Source organism: Nannospalax galili, unplaced genomic scaffold (assembly GCF_000622305.1).
Source record: "Nannospalax galili isolate Female #2095 unplaced genomic scaffold, S.galili_v1.0 scaffold639, whole genome shotgun sequence".
Taxonomy (NCBI): domain Eukaryota; kingdom Metazoa; phylum Chordata; class Mammalia; order Rodentia; family Spalacidae; genus Nannospalax; species Nannospalax galili.
This window is the reverse complement of record NW_008344644.1, coordinates 532,361-549,293: the sequence shown is the minus strand read 5'-3', so window position 1 is coordinate 549,293 and position 16,933 is coordinate 532,361. Positions and strand designations below refer to the sequence as shown.

Here is a 16,933-nt window from a genome sequence, read left to right as displayed (position 1 = left end):
CTTCTGACCTTCCAGGGCATTGCATTGCACGTGGTGCACTTACATGCAGGCAGCATACTCATACACATAAAATAATAAGTCAAAAACAATTTTAGATAAAAAAATGATTAGAATTGCTTATTTCAGAAATTCTACACTTAATATTTTCAGACATGATTGATGATGGGTTACAAATCATGGGGGCAAAACAACAGTCCCAGCATAGATAAAGGAAGATGACTGGACCTCCACTTCCTGGGTTTCCTTGCAGTGTCTTGCTCAGATGTAATGATCTGCCACCTTCTAGACCAGTGAGAAAGGATAGCAAGTTCACATTCTTGGACTGCCTTTGTATTTTGTGATGCTTTTTCCAGCCTTCAGAGTACTGGGGATCAGGCCTGTCGTAGATCTGAAACAAGGCCTTCTGTATGCAGACTGATGCACACAAGGAGCATTTTCTGAAATGGAAATGGAAATTTCCTGTCCTTGTAGAAGTTTGACTAGCTCAGTGTTGCCTGTAGTAGATATTTTTAAATTAGAGGTGGACCTTCTGAGTTTCTAGGTGGTTGGGAGCCTTCTCAAGTTGTATGAAAAAATTCTGATTTGTTTGTTTTAGTAATTATAGGGTTCATACATTTGTTGAAACTATAGAAAAGGGTTCATGTGGGGAGAGGGGCAATGAGGAAGTGGGAATGAATCCCTGGACTACAGTGAAAGGCTGTTGAGGTGCTGGAAAATGCCCATATGTAGGTAATCTCCCAAAAGCATTATTGATCTTGTGATCCAGTACAGTTTCCCCAGCCTACAGACCCTCACACTGTGTGTCTTTAAGGAAGGAAGCTATCTTCAGTCCTCTCTGCGATCCAGGTCTCATTCTGGGTTCCTCAAGGTAGCTGTGAAGTGTAGCACTCCATCTCTTTACATGTGATTTCTCACTTTAAAAGCAAGTGTGCTGTTCACTTCTCTTCCTCATTGGATTACAGTAATTTTTAATGAGAAAACACTGAGAAGAGTGTCAGTAAATAATATATTTAATTACTCCTTTCTCACCAAGAATATGAACTGTGAAGCTAGAGAGCTGGCTGAGCAGTGAAGAGTGTTTGCTGCCCTCGTAGAGGACTGGAGTTAGGTCCCCTGTACACACGTGGCTTGCCGCCCTCGTAGAGGACTGGAGTTAGGTTCACTAAATCTGAACTGAGCTGGGTGTGGTGGTGCTCGCCTTTAATCCCAGCACTCTGGAGGCAGAAGGAGGCCGATCTCTGTGAGATAGAGGCCAGCCTGGTTTACAAAGTGAGTCCCAGACCAGCTTGTATGAGCCATGCGGTAAAGAACATTAATTTGTTTAAGGTAAGTTTGAACAGGATGAATTTCAAGAGGAACTAAGAAGACCAGATTCTTCTTATGCCTTAGAACCAATACTAGGGAAATATTTTTTCCAATTGTGGCTTTTACAGTCAGGCCATTTGCTAAATGCTTACTTGTAGTCCTAATTACTCTTGTAAAATCCTCTGGTAAATGTTACATTCAATACCAACAGAGACTGCTTTCCAGTGTAATGTAGTCATTTTTAATTCCCGTTTGGGGAATCAGTTCTTTGAGCAGCAGATGAAAAAGTTGACACATGTGCTTAGAGGCCATGCCATTAAAAAACAAAAACAAAACAAAAGGTGGGCTGGAGAGCGCTTGGTGGCTAAGAGTGCTTACTGCACTTCCAGAGGACCAGAATTTGGTTCCCAGCAGTGAATTACAGGTCAGTTGCAGCTTCAGGTGATTCCAAACTCTTTTCTGGCCTCCAAGGGCCCCTGCACATACCCATACACAGACACACCCACATACACAGAATTAAAAATAAAGGTCTGGTGGCACAATGTCTTTAATTCCAACAGAGCCAGGCCGGTCTCTGTGAGTTCTAGGCCAGCCAGGGTTACATGGTAAGACGCAGTATCAACAATGAATGAATGAATGAATGAATGAATGAATGAATGAATGAAAGAAATAAAAATATATTTAAAGCTCTTAGAATCCTCAGTTGCTTTTCACTGTCTCTGTACTTGAACTCTAAAAGGTTGCATGAATAAGAGATGTTGAAGGAATAGCAGATTAACATCTCTTCATTGCATTAACTCACTACAAAATGTAGTCTTTGTGGAAAAGGGAGCTGTAAATTCTTTGTACTTTCTGCATTTCTTTTTTGGGTCAGAGGTGGGGAGAGTGGAGTCATGCAGCTTTATATGAATGAGTCTGAATAAATGACACACAAATGAAATATGAGTCCACAGGGCTTCCTGTCCAGAAACTCCTCAGGATCACAGGAAACAACAAAGGGACCACATAAGGTGACCTGTTCCTCTGGCGAAGAAGTTGCCGTAGTGGCTGGGACAGCATGGTGGCAGGGGTCTGAGGTCACCTAAGGTTCAGGTTGCTTTTTGTCTTCAAATAAGAATAGGGTATATACTGGGCATGGTGGCAAAGGCAGGCAGGTCTCTGTGAGGTTAAGGCCAGCTTGGTCTAGCTAGGGCTAATAAAACAAAAATCAGGGGCTGGAAAGATGGCTCAGTAGTTAAGAGCACTGGCTGCTTTTGCAGAGGATTTAGGTTTGGTTTCCAGCAAACCACATTTCATCTAACAGCTGTTCATAACAGCAGTTCCAGGGGATCCGACGTCCTATGTGGTCTCTGTAGGCATTGTACAACACGGGTGCTCTTACATACATGCAAGCAGTACATACTCATACAAACAAAATTAAAGTAAATTGAGAAAAATATGTTGCAGTATTGCTGGATTTGGCTGTCATTACTATGATTTGGGCGATGGGTTTTAGTTTTTCACATTCTTCATTTTGTGGCATGTTAATTCAGAAATTGATTCATGAATTTCTTTATAACTGAATATAATTATGACTGAGTAAAACTCAAATAGTATATTCAGTATTATATGTTGAAATTCTTTATTAAGGTCTGCTTAGGTTTCTGTCTAAAGATCTGAGTTTCATGTGTTAATTCCATGCACCACGTGTGTGTGTGTGTGTGTGTGTGTGTGTGTGTGTGTGTGTGTGTGTGTGTATAGCATAGCATGTTCCAGTACTTAGACTATCAAACTTTTGTTTTGAGACAGGGTCTTCCTCTTGCCCTAGGTGGTCTGGAACTTGTGGACCAGGCTGGCCTTGATCTCTCTGAGATCCGCCTTCCTCCACCTCCTAGGTGCTGAGATTAACAGCGCGCGCCACCACACCTGGCTTAGACTATTAAAATTTTTAATAAAGCATATTGTCTCCTTTATTATTACAGCTCAGTTTACCAAACAAAACAGTCTTTGCGTTTGTGCATGTGCCAGTATTAAATCAGTGAATCTCACTTTATCTGAGACAGGGTTTCACTGTGTAGTACAGGATGACCTTGAGCCCATGATCCTCCTGCCTCAGCTTCCACAGGGCTAGAAATACAGGGATTTGGTATAACCATACCTGGTTAGTTTTTGTTTTGTTTTTGCATTTTATATTCAATGTTTAGTGACTTTATTATGCTGAGTTAAATATTTAAAAGAATGTAGTGTACTTTTATATTTTATTTTTAATTTTATTATTTTTATTTTATGTGTATGTGTGTATTGCTTACATGTAGGTAAGTACACCCATGTTGTGCAATGCCTGTGGAGGTCAGAAGAGGCTGTCAGATCCCCTGGGACTGGAGTTACAGACAGTTGTTAGCTGCCATGTGGGTGCTGGGATTTGAACCCGGGTCTTCTTCAAGAACACCCAGTGTTCTTAACCGCTGAGCCATCTCTTCAGCCCCTTTATTTATTATTTTTATTTTATGTGTATGAGTGTATTGTGTGCATGTATGTAAGTGCATTCATGTCATGTAATACCAGGGGAGGTCAGAAGAGGGCGTTGGGTTCCCTGGGACTGGAGTTACGGATTGTTGTTAGCCACCATGTGGATGCTGGGATTCAAACCTGCATCCTCTGCAAGAGCAGCCAGTGCTCTTAACTACTGAGCCTTCTCTCCAGCCTGTATGCAATATATTTTAGAATTGTTAACCTTTGAATTCATGAATTTTAAATGATTAAACTAGGATTGCCCTACTATAAATATATGTGATTTAGTGATAAGGAGCATGGATTTTAAATCTGAAAGATGTAGTACTAAGTTGTGATGTGTGTAGTAAGTTGTAAGACCAGCACTGTCCAGTGTGGCAGCCACCTGTAGCTGTTAAGCACTTGAAATGTGCTTAGTCAACTGAGTTTTAAATTGTATGTATGTGTGATTGAGATCTAGGTGCCTGCCTGTGATTTGTGGCCACCGTATAGGACCTACAGAACTAGTCAACTTAAATTCTCAAAGTCCCAGTTTACCCACTATGTAGATGAAATCATATTTAATAAACATTCATAGTCATAAGAATTAAGTAAAATAATATGTTTAAGTCATTTAACGCTATACCTGGAACAGAATGTATTCTTGAGAAATGGTATCTAATTATTACAACATATATTAATTTAAACTTTATTTTTACTCTTTTCCAGGTTTAATTTATTTTTGGAAATCAAGTTCAATATTAAAAAGAAAAACTGCACTACATTTTTGGAAGCCATTTCTACTAATTCTGTTACCCTTTTAACTTTATGATTTGATTTGAATACTATCATGGGAGGAGCTGTGAGTGCTGGGGAAGATAATGATGACTTAATTGATAACCTTAAAGAAGCTCAGTATATCCGCACTGAAAGAGTAGAGCAAGCCTTCAGAGCGATTGACCGTGGAGATTACTATTTGGAAGGCTACAGAGACAATGCTTACAAGGACTTAGCCTGGAAGCATGGAAACATACACTTGTCAGCACCTTGCATTTATTCTGAAGTTATGGAAGCCTTGAAACTTCAACCAGGATTATCTTTTCTTAACCTGGGAAGTGGAACCGGATATTTAAGTACAATGGTGGGCTTAATTTTAGGTAATTTTATTTTTGTAAAATTCTATTTATAAAGTGGGCTGAGTCTGTATTGTTGTTCATGACTTAGAGGATTTGTAACTTTGTGTATAGTATGTTTGATAATATGTGTTCAAAGTTGTTATCTTCCTTACTTCAGGTTGAAAACAAAGTTTTAGTAATCTTCTGTTGGCTAGCCCTGACTCTTATGGTTAGCTCCCACACTTTGTAGACACTGCATCAAGCAGTAATCATGGTTTGTTCTTGAAATTGAGTAACTGGGGCTGGGGATATAGCTCAGTTGTTAGAGTACTTGCCTAGCATGTGCAAAGCCCTGATTTTGATTCCCCTAGCACCTCATAAACCAGGCATGGTGTTAGGAGGATCAGGAATTCAAGGTCATCCTCAGCTCCACAGTGAGTTTGAGGCTAGCCTAGGGTATATCGGAGACTCTCAAAGAAAAGGAAAAACAATAGAGCACTTGGTTGGCAAGATGCTCAGAGGATTATTTAATCTTATTTCAGGTAAACGTTCTAGTCTACTGACTAGAAATTTGATGGCTATATCATTGTCCCATTTTTATTTTTTATTTTAATTTTTGGTCTTTTTGAGACAGGGTTTCCCTGTAGTGGGGCTGGCCTAGAACTCACTATGTAGACCAGACTGGCCTTGAAATCACAGAAATCCGCCTGCCTCTGCCTCCCGAGTGCTGCGATTAAAGGTGTGCGCCACCATACCTGGCTGTTTTTCCTATTTTTAAACAGAAAGAGAATTGTACCAGTTTTGGAGAACAGAGTGTGATGTAGAGGGGGTGATCTGGTGGGGCAAAACGAGATTGGGGAAGACTACAGAAAAGTGTATCTTAACACATTTACTCTGACTGCTGTGCCAGGCATTGCATCTGGTGTGAGCATAGAGCAGTGATCTAGGGGGCTTAGTTCCTTCATAGCAAGTGCTAGCTTTGTATGAGGCAACACTTGCACCTCATTCAGTGTTCGCAGAATCCTTTAAAGATTATTCTTTTATTAATCTTGTTATATAGGTGAGTGAACTGAAGTTCAGGAAGGTTAAATCACTTACCTCAAGTCGCATAGCTAGCATGATATTGGGAAATACTGAGTATAGGTAGGAAATGTGGATAGAGGGAAATCAACTATAGAAGACATGTTGGATGGAACCTATTTAATCTCTACTTTATTAATATAATTTATTTAACTACTAACCTATTTACTCCCTTCTGCATTTACCAGGGCTTTTGTGTGGGGGCATTAAGGTAGAGCATTAAGGAATTTGATGAACTCCTATCCCCATGGGCAGGGTAGATTTGCAAGAGAGAAAATGATCAGTGCTCATTCGGTGTGGTGGTGCTATGGTTGAGTTGTGTGCAGAAGTTACAGAGCTAAGACTGGTGTTAAACTCATTCTAAAGTAGTGGGGAACAGGTGAAGGTTTTAGAATGTGGACAGTTAGCAGTGGTGCATTTTGTCACTTTTCAGGCCTGAAATCCCCTTTTCCTCTACATGGTGTCTTGTCTATGCTCTTAGTCATTGAAGGTGAGGATGTGGCCATTCCACAGCTGGGTTAGTTCTTGATATGTGTTCAAAAATGGCATCAAATTATTATTATTTTTTAACCACAAAAGAGCAATTTAAAATCTTTTTTGTTTGTTCGTTTTTGTTTGTTTGTTGTTTGTTTTTGACAGGATCCTCCCTAGTTCCAGCCTGCCTGGAAGCCACTGTGTGGCCCAGGCTGGACTTGATCTCACAGATCTGCCTGCCTCTGGCCCTTTTTCTGCCTCCCAACGATTGGGATTAAGGTGCACACCATCATGCCCACCAGAACGTAGAATCTTACATTTAAATTTGATGTTTTTCTCCATCCTTAGATAGGAATATCTTATTATGTTTAGTAGAGTCTCTTAGTTTTGAGATAGTGAGCCTACTTTTCCTGTCTCACCTTTTTGGCTCCTGCCAACTGGCTTCTGCTAGGGAGTTGGTCTAATTAAAGTCAGAGTGGGGTGTGTGTCATAATTAGCAGCCTGACTAGAATTATTGACAAATCCCAGCCACCTCCAGATTTAGTCTTAGGGCTAGATATAATCTTTGGCAGATCTCAGGCTATTTCCATGACCAGAGGGCAGTGTTGGGGAAATAGACCCTGTGTAAAGAATGTATTGTGCACTGGGCATTTTCCTCCTGTTATGTAGTTTATGTATGACCATGGCTCCTGGATACTATCCCAAGATTTATTTATGTCATCCTGCATAATGAAGACCAAAGTATAATTACTGTTCTTCTTTTGATTAGATCTGTAACAATTGATAAGAAAGATAATGCTTTTTTTAACAGGGAAAGCCAGAAAGCAGTCTGTGAAGCAGAGGTTATGGCTGGCTACCGCCTCCCCCTCCCCCACCCCCACCCCCCATGCTTTGTGTTCCAAGTGCTAATCTAAAAGGGAAGGAAGCAGATCTGAGAAGTCACTTGGAGCTAGAAGGGTGCCTACAGAAAGCCTGCAATTACCTGAGAGGAGAATGGATGTGGTCCTGCCACTTCACAGCTATGGTATTAGAAGGGTCCTCTCACCAGACCTTTTGCTTTCTCAGTCCTGAGATGAGGGTGACAGGAACTTGTCACAGTCCTGTCTGAACAATCCAGTCAGAAACAGGGAGAGCAGGAAATCTGTTGTGTGATACAGGTAAGGAAGATGCTGCTTGGGAACTTTGTCTTCACATCACAAACTTGAATACAGAGGATGGGCTGTAATCAGAGTTCTTGTTATTGAGGGGAGGTTTAGATTCATCAGAACGTTTCCTATGGTTAAAATGTACCTGAAGCAGTTACCCATAAATTTAATTTTGCCACAGACAGGGAGAATAGATTATTTGGAATCCCACAGCATCACATTGGAACATCATCTTCAGTTTCAAATCGAAGGTAAATTTTTTTTTCTTCCTAAGTATCTTCCCAGAACTAAGGATTTTCACAAAAGAACTTTCAATGCTCTCCTCGTTCCTCTGGAGTTCTGTTGAAAATGGAGTACAAGAACAGAGAAGCCTCCCAAACTGTATTTCTTAGAACTGAATTAAACACCAAGCCACTATGGCTTGTTATTCTGATAACTGCCAATGAGGTGGGAGTGGTCCCTCTCCATTCTGTGCCTTTTTGCTTGGGGACTCATTCTCAAGTTAATGATAGAGTGTAATATAAAATTAGTTCTGTATAAAATGAGTAATAAATAGAAGATTTGTCTTGGTCTCTTACCCTGTTCTCTAGTTAGTAGACATGGCAGGAGGCCCATTGTCAGCCCAGTTCTGCAGATGCTGCCACTTGGTGCTCCAGGATACATGCCACTCCTAAGGAGGAAGCAGGTTGCAGGCAGGGGACTTGCTGCCAACCTCGGAAGGGAGGGCCGGCTGGTTAAGATGGGTGCTGCCTACTGTTTGGCCTGTCTGCCTCTTATCATTAAATGAGCCTTTTCCAGATAGCTTGTATTGATCTCCCTTGTCCTTGATGTTGACATCTTTTCTGTCTCTTTTGTATGTATGTTCCTCCCCCTCCTCCTCTCAATCTCTAATCAGGTATGCTTTGTATACCATAAAGCCTACCCATTTTTATAAAGTGTACAATCTCATGATTTTAACAAAACCGTGGAGTCGTGCAAACAAAACATAATATAACTTGAAAACACCTCTGTTAGGCTAAGAAGATGCCCCATACTCAGTAGTACCCACTCTGTGTTTCTGTAGTCCATGGAAGCCCCAGTTGTCACAGATTGGCCTTTTGGGTGTTTAATAGAAGTGGAATTTATGACATTCTTTTGCATCTGGTTTCTTTCACTGAGCTATATTTTCACAATTCACTCCTTCATTCCTTTTAGTAGTGTTGACAATCCTCACATTTTGTTTACCTGTTCATGAGTTAGTGGATATCCTCGCTGCCGTCTTTGACTGTTGGGAGTACTACTATGAGTGGTTATACAGAATTTGTGGACAGTTTTTTGCTCCTGAGTAGATTATTAGACTTGGAATTGTTGGGCTGAATGTAAATTTATATTTACCTTTTTTAAAAAAATTAATGAATTTTTGTGTATTTCATACAGAAAATCATCTTTATACATTCTTCCCCTTTAGAGCCCTCCCATTGCCCCCCTACTGGAGTTCATACCTTCTGTCATTTGTTACGGGCTATCATGTAAAGTTAGTGTCTCCACATGTCCCTCAGTGCAAGTTCATCCACTGGGATCTAGTCAGTCTATCTAGAGTCCCTCCCTTTAAGAAGATCAGCTCATTTTCCCCCAGCATTAATCAGCTGCCAATAATTCTTTGAGTAAGACTGGGGCCTGCTGTCCATTTCCTCAGCTCTGTGTGGGGGGTTTTGTTGTCTTAAGTTTGCCTGGGTCTTGTGCATGCTGACACTATTGTTGTAGGTTCATATGAGAAGAATCCCAAGAGCCTGTAGGACTATTTTCATATGGTCATGCACCTCCTCACTGGCTATTACAATCTTTCCACCCCTCTTCCGCAATGGTCCATGAGCCCTGGGTGGGTGGATTTTAATATAGGAGTCCCATCCAAGGACTCACACTCTGCAGACTCTTATTCTCTGCTTACCTTTTAAAAAGATGTTAAAAAACTTTTTTAAGCATTTAAAAAAGTTATTTATTTTTATTTTATATGTATGAATGTTATGCCTGTATGTGTGTAAGTATACCTGTGTCGTGCAGTGCCTGAGGTCATCAGAAGAGGGTGTTGGATCCCTTGAAACTAGAGTTATGGACAGTTGTTAGCTGCCATGTCGGTGCTAGGATTTGAACCCAGGTGTTGTGCAAAGAACAGCCAGTGCTCTTAACTGCTGAGCCATCTCTTCAGCCTGAGATGTTAACAAACTTTTAAAATGTTACTTTACTGTTTTACATTCCCACCAACACTGTGACATTTCAGTTTTTCAACATCCCACTGACACTTGATGTTTTGTCTTTATCAGTGGCCTGTGTGTGTCCCTATCCCTGCTGTACTGAGGATCAAACTCAGAGGCCTCCTGTATGCTAGGCATCCGTACATTCTTCCACTGAGCTGAACTCCCAGTTCTAAGAATCTACCGTGTTTATCTTTCAATCGCCAACTAAATGGATGGGAATTATGAGCTCATTGTGGTTTCAGCTTCGCTCCTGGATAATTAAAAGAGGAGATCGCGTGTGTGCTTACTGACTGTTGACATAGTTTTGGTCAAATGTGCAAAGCTTTTCTCTTTTTTTTTTCCTTGCATGTTGATATTGTTTAGTTTTCCTTATGTATTTTGAATGTAAGTATTAGGCATAAGATTTTTTATTTGTTCAGGCTCTTGTACTTGGGTTTCCTCACTTAATATACTGTTTTCCACTTGTTTTCTTGCAAATTTCATTGTTCATTTTTCTTTACATTTGGATAAAATCCCATTGATTGACGTGTAGGTTGGTTCCACGTCTTTGCTGCTGTCAGAATTTCATTCACAGTAGTTGTCTCTCTTGCATGTTACCTTACACTGTTACACGGTGTGAAGACACTCCATCAGAGACACGAAGAGCTTCCTCAGTGGTTCACCTGGTACTGATTTCTTAATATTTATGTTTTATTTATTTTATTATTTTATGTGTGTGTTTGTATTGCCTGTATGTATGTAAGTACACCCATATTGTGCCCTGCCTGAGGAAGTCAGAAGAGGGCATTGGATCCCCTGGAACTGGAGTTACAGACGGTTGTTAGCTGCCATGTGGGTGCTGGGAATTGAACTGGGGTCCTTTGCAAGAGCAATCAGTATTCTTAACAGCTGAGTCATCTCTCCAGTCCTATTTTTATTATTTTGATTTTATTGCCTGCATGTTTGTAAGTGCCCTGGTGTCATGCAGTGCCCACAAAAATCAGAAGAGGGCGTCAGATCTCCTGGGACTGGAGTTACAGATGGTTGTTAGCTGCTGTGTGGGTCCTCTGCAAGAGCAGCCAGTGCTCTTAACCACTGAGCCATCTCTCCAGCCCTGATACTAATGGTTTTTATCTTGTTCACACTCCCAACCTGAATTATCTATTTAGCAAATACAGCCAATTCTTTTTTGCTATTTGTGAATTTTGTGAGAATTTGCCTATTTCATTAAAATTTACTTGTAACCCCAAATTCGTACAGTGCTTTTGATACCATTTTCAGGCCTTGTGCAGAGGAGCAACACCAATGAGTCACCTGTGTACATGTTCCTAACCCAGGTGGAGGAAGGCCAAGCTCTGTCCTCTTGTCTGTTGCATTGCCTGAGGCCAGTGGGCCAGTCCTTGGCTGTCTCAGGCAAGTCACTAACTTTCTGAGCTCATTTTCACTTGTAAAATAAAGTAAGTAGATTTTGCCAGGATGAGTTTTTAGGATTTAAGATATAATTTATTTGAGATACATACGTACATATTTTCCCTAGACACAGTGGACCAGTGTTTGCTAATCAATAATTATTGGACTTACAGAACATAACTACCAGTAAGAATAGACTGCTTGCAGAAAATTACCAACCCTTCAACATTTGTTTCCCCATGTGTGAAAGAATTCACCTGTCTTCTAGTATCAGAGCTCACAGCTGTGGAATCGTTTCGTTCACTGTGATAATTACTGTGAAATGTTCTTCTTTAGGCTGGGTTGGATATTGGACTTAGGTGGAGGCAGAGGCTGATTATAATGGATGGGCCTGCCTGGTCTGCTGGAGGTTCTTGTCACATCTGGAACCTGCTGTCACATTCTGAGTTTGCCTTCCAGCAGTCATCCTATCTACCTTCCACTCCCCTTAGCCTATGAGGATCCTGTCCCGGGATGTGTGTGCCTGTGTGAGTTTTGTACAATGTGTTGTGATCCAGTAACCCTTCCCCATTCCCTCCCCTCATTCTTTGTTCCTTTATTTTTTCTCCTTTCCACCTTTTTCCTCCCTCCCCCACTGGGTTTAATTAGGGTTGCATGTATGGACATGGGTAGGGGCTGTTTACTGAGCATGGGAACTTAACAGTGGCCACACCACTGTAGAAAATGACACCCTCTCAGCTGGAAGCCGTTAATTACCAGCAGCTCATCAGGGAAGGTTAGGACTTTGTGAGTACCTCTCTTCATCCACAATGGAATGTTGAAAACACCAGGATAGGTTTTTCTGGTGTACCTGCTGCTGATCCCTAGGGCCAGGCTGTGCCCCACCCAGAGAGCAGTGTTTTATAGCACTCCTCCTCCTTGGATCCTCATCTCTAGGTCTCCTTTGTCCATATGTTTTTTGAAACCTGTTGGTTTTAGCCTGCGGTGAACGGTCTCCACAGATTTCTGCAACTCCAGGATGCGTCTGCTGAGCCCTAGACATGGTCTTCTGAGTATTCTCACAATTTTCATACCAACACATAAGTGTGGTCCTTCCCTCTGCCCTCTTCCACACATCATAAAAACCCCATTAAATTCTCTTCTTCCTCCCTTGCTTCCTTCCTTCGTGAAAGGTACAGTTTTCTTCTAAATTACTCAGGATAGAAACTAGAACATCATCTCTCTTTAATTTATGCTGTGGAGGAGGCAGCATGCTCATTTATAGGGCTTAAAAATCAAAGGCATTCTTTGAAATACTTCCTTTTCTTCCTCTTTCATGTAATCCAGTGTTCTTCCCACTTCAAGAAACCTGTAAAACCCTAAGACTTGAAGCCAGGAGAACACTTGGCTTTTTGAATTAAAAGAAAATATTTAATGCATTCTAAAGATTTTTGTCCAATAGTTAAATTAATTTTGAGTGGAATATGTTAAGATTTACTTGTCCCCTAATAAAAGTTTGGACATATACTTAGTATTTTGCCAATAGGCACTTTTAAAGGTAAAACACAACAAATTTGTCTTTTGATGTAGCTTATATTGTTTGCCACAATCTGAGTTGTGACCTTTAAACTTTGAGATCATAGCTACATTTCTTCTCTTCTCATACTTTATACAGAAGCACATATTTCAGAGCCTGCACCAGCTGCTGAGGATGCAGAAAGTGAACTAGCAAAGGGCACAGCATTGTTCTTACCAGCTGTTCTCCATTCAGTTCAGAAAATACACATTGATGGGAGCCAGTCACTCTGCTGGCTCTGGATGTCTTCAGGACCAGTAAACATGACATGGCCTCTAATCCCAGCACATAACTGGAAGAATGGAAGTTCAAGGCCAGCTGAGCCACATAGCAAGTCTTTAGAAAAAGCCTATGAAAAGGAATTCTGGGGAAAATGATTTTATTAAAAATCTTGGATCAAGATCTGAAGCTGCTCATATTTGGCTTTTTAAGCAATTGTCCATTGTATTAAATTGAATACATCTTCTCAGTTCACTGAAATCGTTTTGTCAGAAACTAAAATATGTTCCAGTGTATATGTGGGGTATACTCATTTGCTGTAGACAACCTAGATGTGAATATTTTTAACCCCTTGGAGAAATATGTAAATGAAGTGTGGTGACAGACAGTTCATTCAACTTAGTGCTTTTGGTCCCTCCTATGCAACTGTTTAAAACATATTTATAGATCTTATGTAGAGATAGTTTTCATATGTAACATAAGGAAGTCATGCTGTGTGTGGTGGTAACTCAGATACCAACACTTAGGGAGGTTGCAGGAGGATCAGGAATTTAAGAAAATCTTTGGCTACATAACAAGTTCAAGAGTTCAAGGCCAGCTTGGGGCCTTGCCTCAGAATAGTGACAACAAACAAAACCCTGAGACTGTTTAAAAAAACAGTAACAGCTGGCTAGAGGCAGAGACAGGCGGATCTCTCTGAGTTGAGGCTAACTTGGTCTACAGGGAGACCCTTTCTCAAAAATACCAAAAAGAAAAATAATAATAAAATTAAAAAAAACAACAAAAAACCCAGGAGACACTGTCTTAAGAAACCAATAAATAAATAAAATAAGAGGAAATAGCATTTACATATCCACTAAGGAACTGATGTCTTCCAAGGTGTTACTGGTAAATTCTAGGACTTTTTAATGAGGCCATTCCCAAACCTAGAGAGCAGAGAATTAGGTTTCGTATCTTCGGAACGGCCAAGGCCAAGCAGTCACATGAATAGATTTAGCAAAAGTTTGACTGTTTATCTGTAATATACGTTTTTTTCAGTATTACATAGGATTGTGGGAAGCTACAAGAACTCTACAGACAGCGCGCGCACACACACACAAGCGCACTCATGTATCCTTATGTCTGGTGTTATTTGTACTTAGGCTGGCCTTGAACCTATTGAGTAGCTGAGATTGGCCTTGAACTCCTGGTCCTCCTGCCTCTTTCTGCCAACTACAGGTGCTGAGATTACAGGCATGTTCCCACCACACCTGGTTATTGATGTTTTTTGAGACACAGTCTTACTATTCAATTGACTTTTTAACTTTGTACTAGCTATAGACACTCTTTTTCAAAAATATTTTTTTGTTTATTTACGTGTATGAGTATATTGCCTATGTGTATGTAATTGCACCATGTCCCGTGATGTCTAGAAGAGGGTTATGGATTCCCCTGGACTTGGAGTTATAGACAGTTGTTAGCTACCATGTGGATACTGGGAATTGAACCCGGGTCCTCTGCAATAGTAGCCAGTGCTCAGAGGTTAACTCTGAGCCATCTCTCCAGCCCCCAGTATCTATAGATATTCATAATTTCCTAATTATGCATGACTAAAATTAGTAAAGTCTGATTATATTTTATTAAAAATTATTTTTATATGTATATTTTAATACTATTGACTTTGTTTTATAGGAATCACATAACTGATTTCTTTTACTCCCCCTTGTGATAAATATTTTAAGTCTTTACCAATGAGAACAGAGGTTTGACTCATCTAAAAGAGATGAAAACAACCACTCAGATTGAGCTGGGCATGGTAGTGTATTCCTATAATCCCAGCCTTGTGGCAAGGGGATTGCTGAGAGTCCAATAATAGTGAGTTTTAGATCAGGTTGAGCTGTAGAGTCAGATTTTGTCTTTAAAAAAATGCAGTTGTGCTTTGTATAGTAATTAGGAAGATGGGGTACTGCATTGGAGTCCTAGCTGTGTGTTAATACCTTCATGTGCCTGGACTACACCCCAAAGAGGTTCTTTGACTTGTCTGCCATAGGACTTAGACATGATGGTTTGAATCAGCTCAAATTGAACCCCCCTTTAAGTTGACCTCATGTGACGTCATGATGGAGAACTACTTCTGTGTGTTATGATCTTGCTTCTGAAGCTAGCTACTTTGTTACCTGTCTTATACTTTGTAGCATATGAACTTATTTATGTGGTCTGGATACTTTTACAGTAAGAACCATTTTCAGATAGTGTGATGGCTAATCCTGGGTGTCAGCTTGACTGGATCTGGGGTTAACTGAAATAAGAGAGATCTTTTTGATTGGATCATCTGAAGCTGGAAGACACACCCTAAATATGGGTGTTACCTTCCGATGGCAACCCATATAAAAGGCGATGGCAGAGGAGAACACTGGCTTCTTGCTGCTTGCCTTCTCTCTCACTGGTGAGTTCGTCTTGCTACTGTAGACTGAAGACTAGCTGATCTTTTGGAATTTGTCAGACCTTCAGCACCGGATTGGGACTACTGAGACATCCAACCTTGTGGACTGAGCCACTACTTATTCTCAGCCTCTCCAGTGTGGTGCAGCCATTGTTGGACTACTCTTACTTTATCCTGTGAGCTAAGCTGATAAATCGCTGTACATATATATTTATTCTACCAGTTCTGTTTCTTTGGAGAACCCTGATTAATACAGACTATGGTACCAGGAGTGGTTCTAGAGAAACAGTTGAAAGGATAAATTTCTTTAATGGGCTTATTGGTATTTGGAGCAGGCTCTCCGACTCAGTCTTCAGGTAGCATGGAGAGCACTGAAAATCCGTGGTGCAGACTTTTTGAAACAATTATGGAGATAGACCCATTTGAATCTCCTAACTCACCTCTTATGAAGAGCAAGAAATTTAGTGACTATACATAAAACATTTGACAATTTGTGGAAAAATAAGAAAAATAATGATGCTGGCTGGTTTCTTGTAGCATCTCTGGATAAAGTGATGAAGATAAATGAAGAGCTTAATGATAAAATAGACAAGCTATCCTGACATGTGGGATGGAGATGTTTGGGAGAACCCTGAGGAGGCTGAGGATTTAGAATCCTCAGATGCTGAGGAATTTGATTCACCTGATGAACTAATTGCCCCACCCTCAGCAGACCCACCCTCTCCACCCTTGCCTGAGGCAACTAATCCCATTGAGGAAGCTAATCCCATTCAGCAAAATGAAGCTGATATCCCTCAGGGCCCAGTTATTATTGCCTCTAGGCCTATAACCAGACTGAAATCTAAGCAGGCCCCTAGAGGAGAGATAGAAAGTGTGGTCCATGAGGAGGTGCGCTACACCACCAGAGAAAATAATCAGTTTGCCAATTCTTTCAAGCAGAAGTCTAATGAATATGTCTGGGAATGGATTTTAAGGGTATGGGATAATGGTGGAAGGAACATAAAATTGGATCAGGCTGAGTTTATTGACACAGGCCCCCTGACTGGAGATTCTAGGTTTAAAATGGAAGCTCATGCAGTTAAAAAAGGTGTTAGAAGTTTATTTGATTGGTTGGCTGAGGTATTTATCAAAAGATGGCCGACTGATGAGAGCTGGAGATACCCGATATCCCTTGGCTTAGTGTTGATGAGGGGATTGTAAGGCTCAGGCAAATTGGTATCCTCGAGTGGATTTGCAGTGCAATACCAAATCCCCCACAATGGGAGGGCCCAGAGGACATGCCTTTTACACCAGAACGTTTGAAGAGCTTTGTTTTTGCTCTTTTCCTTATGCCGAATCTTACAGTTGGAGATGCTGCTGCTCAATTGCATAAATTAAATGTAAATATAATAGGTGTAACAGGACCTCGGAGTAGGGGTCAGGGGGCAGTATTGAATTACCAAAGACAAGGTGAGCGTACTTATCGTAATGCGTGACAAAGGCAAATCAATACCTACGATGGCATGACTCGAATGGACCTGTGGTAC

At 40.8% G+C, this 16,933-nt stretch overlaps 1 protein-coding gene across 6 annotated transcripts in view; it reads left to right on the top strand.

The window, feature by feature from the left end:
* The window catches only part of Pcmtd1 (protein-L-isoaspartate (D-aspartate) O-methyltransferase domain containing 1), a 93,096-nt gene that overhangs the window by 36,963 nt on the left and 39,200 nt on the right, over positions 1–16,933 (top strand). For 3 of the 6 annotated variants that reach the window (XM_008840896.3, XM_017800077.2, XM_029567270.1), the window contains exon 2: positions 4,504–4,931. The exons of the other annotated variants lie outside the window; for them this stretch is intronic. In XM_008840896.3, coding sequence (XP_008839118.1) covers positions 4,625–4,931 — 307 coding nt within the window. In that variant the 5' untranslated portion in view covers positions 4,504–4,624. The remainder of the gene's footprint in view (positions 1–4,503; positions 4,932–16,933) is intronic. 6 annotated transcript variants of the gene reach the window in all.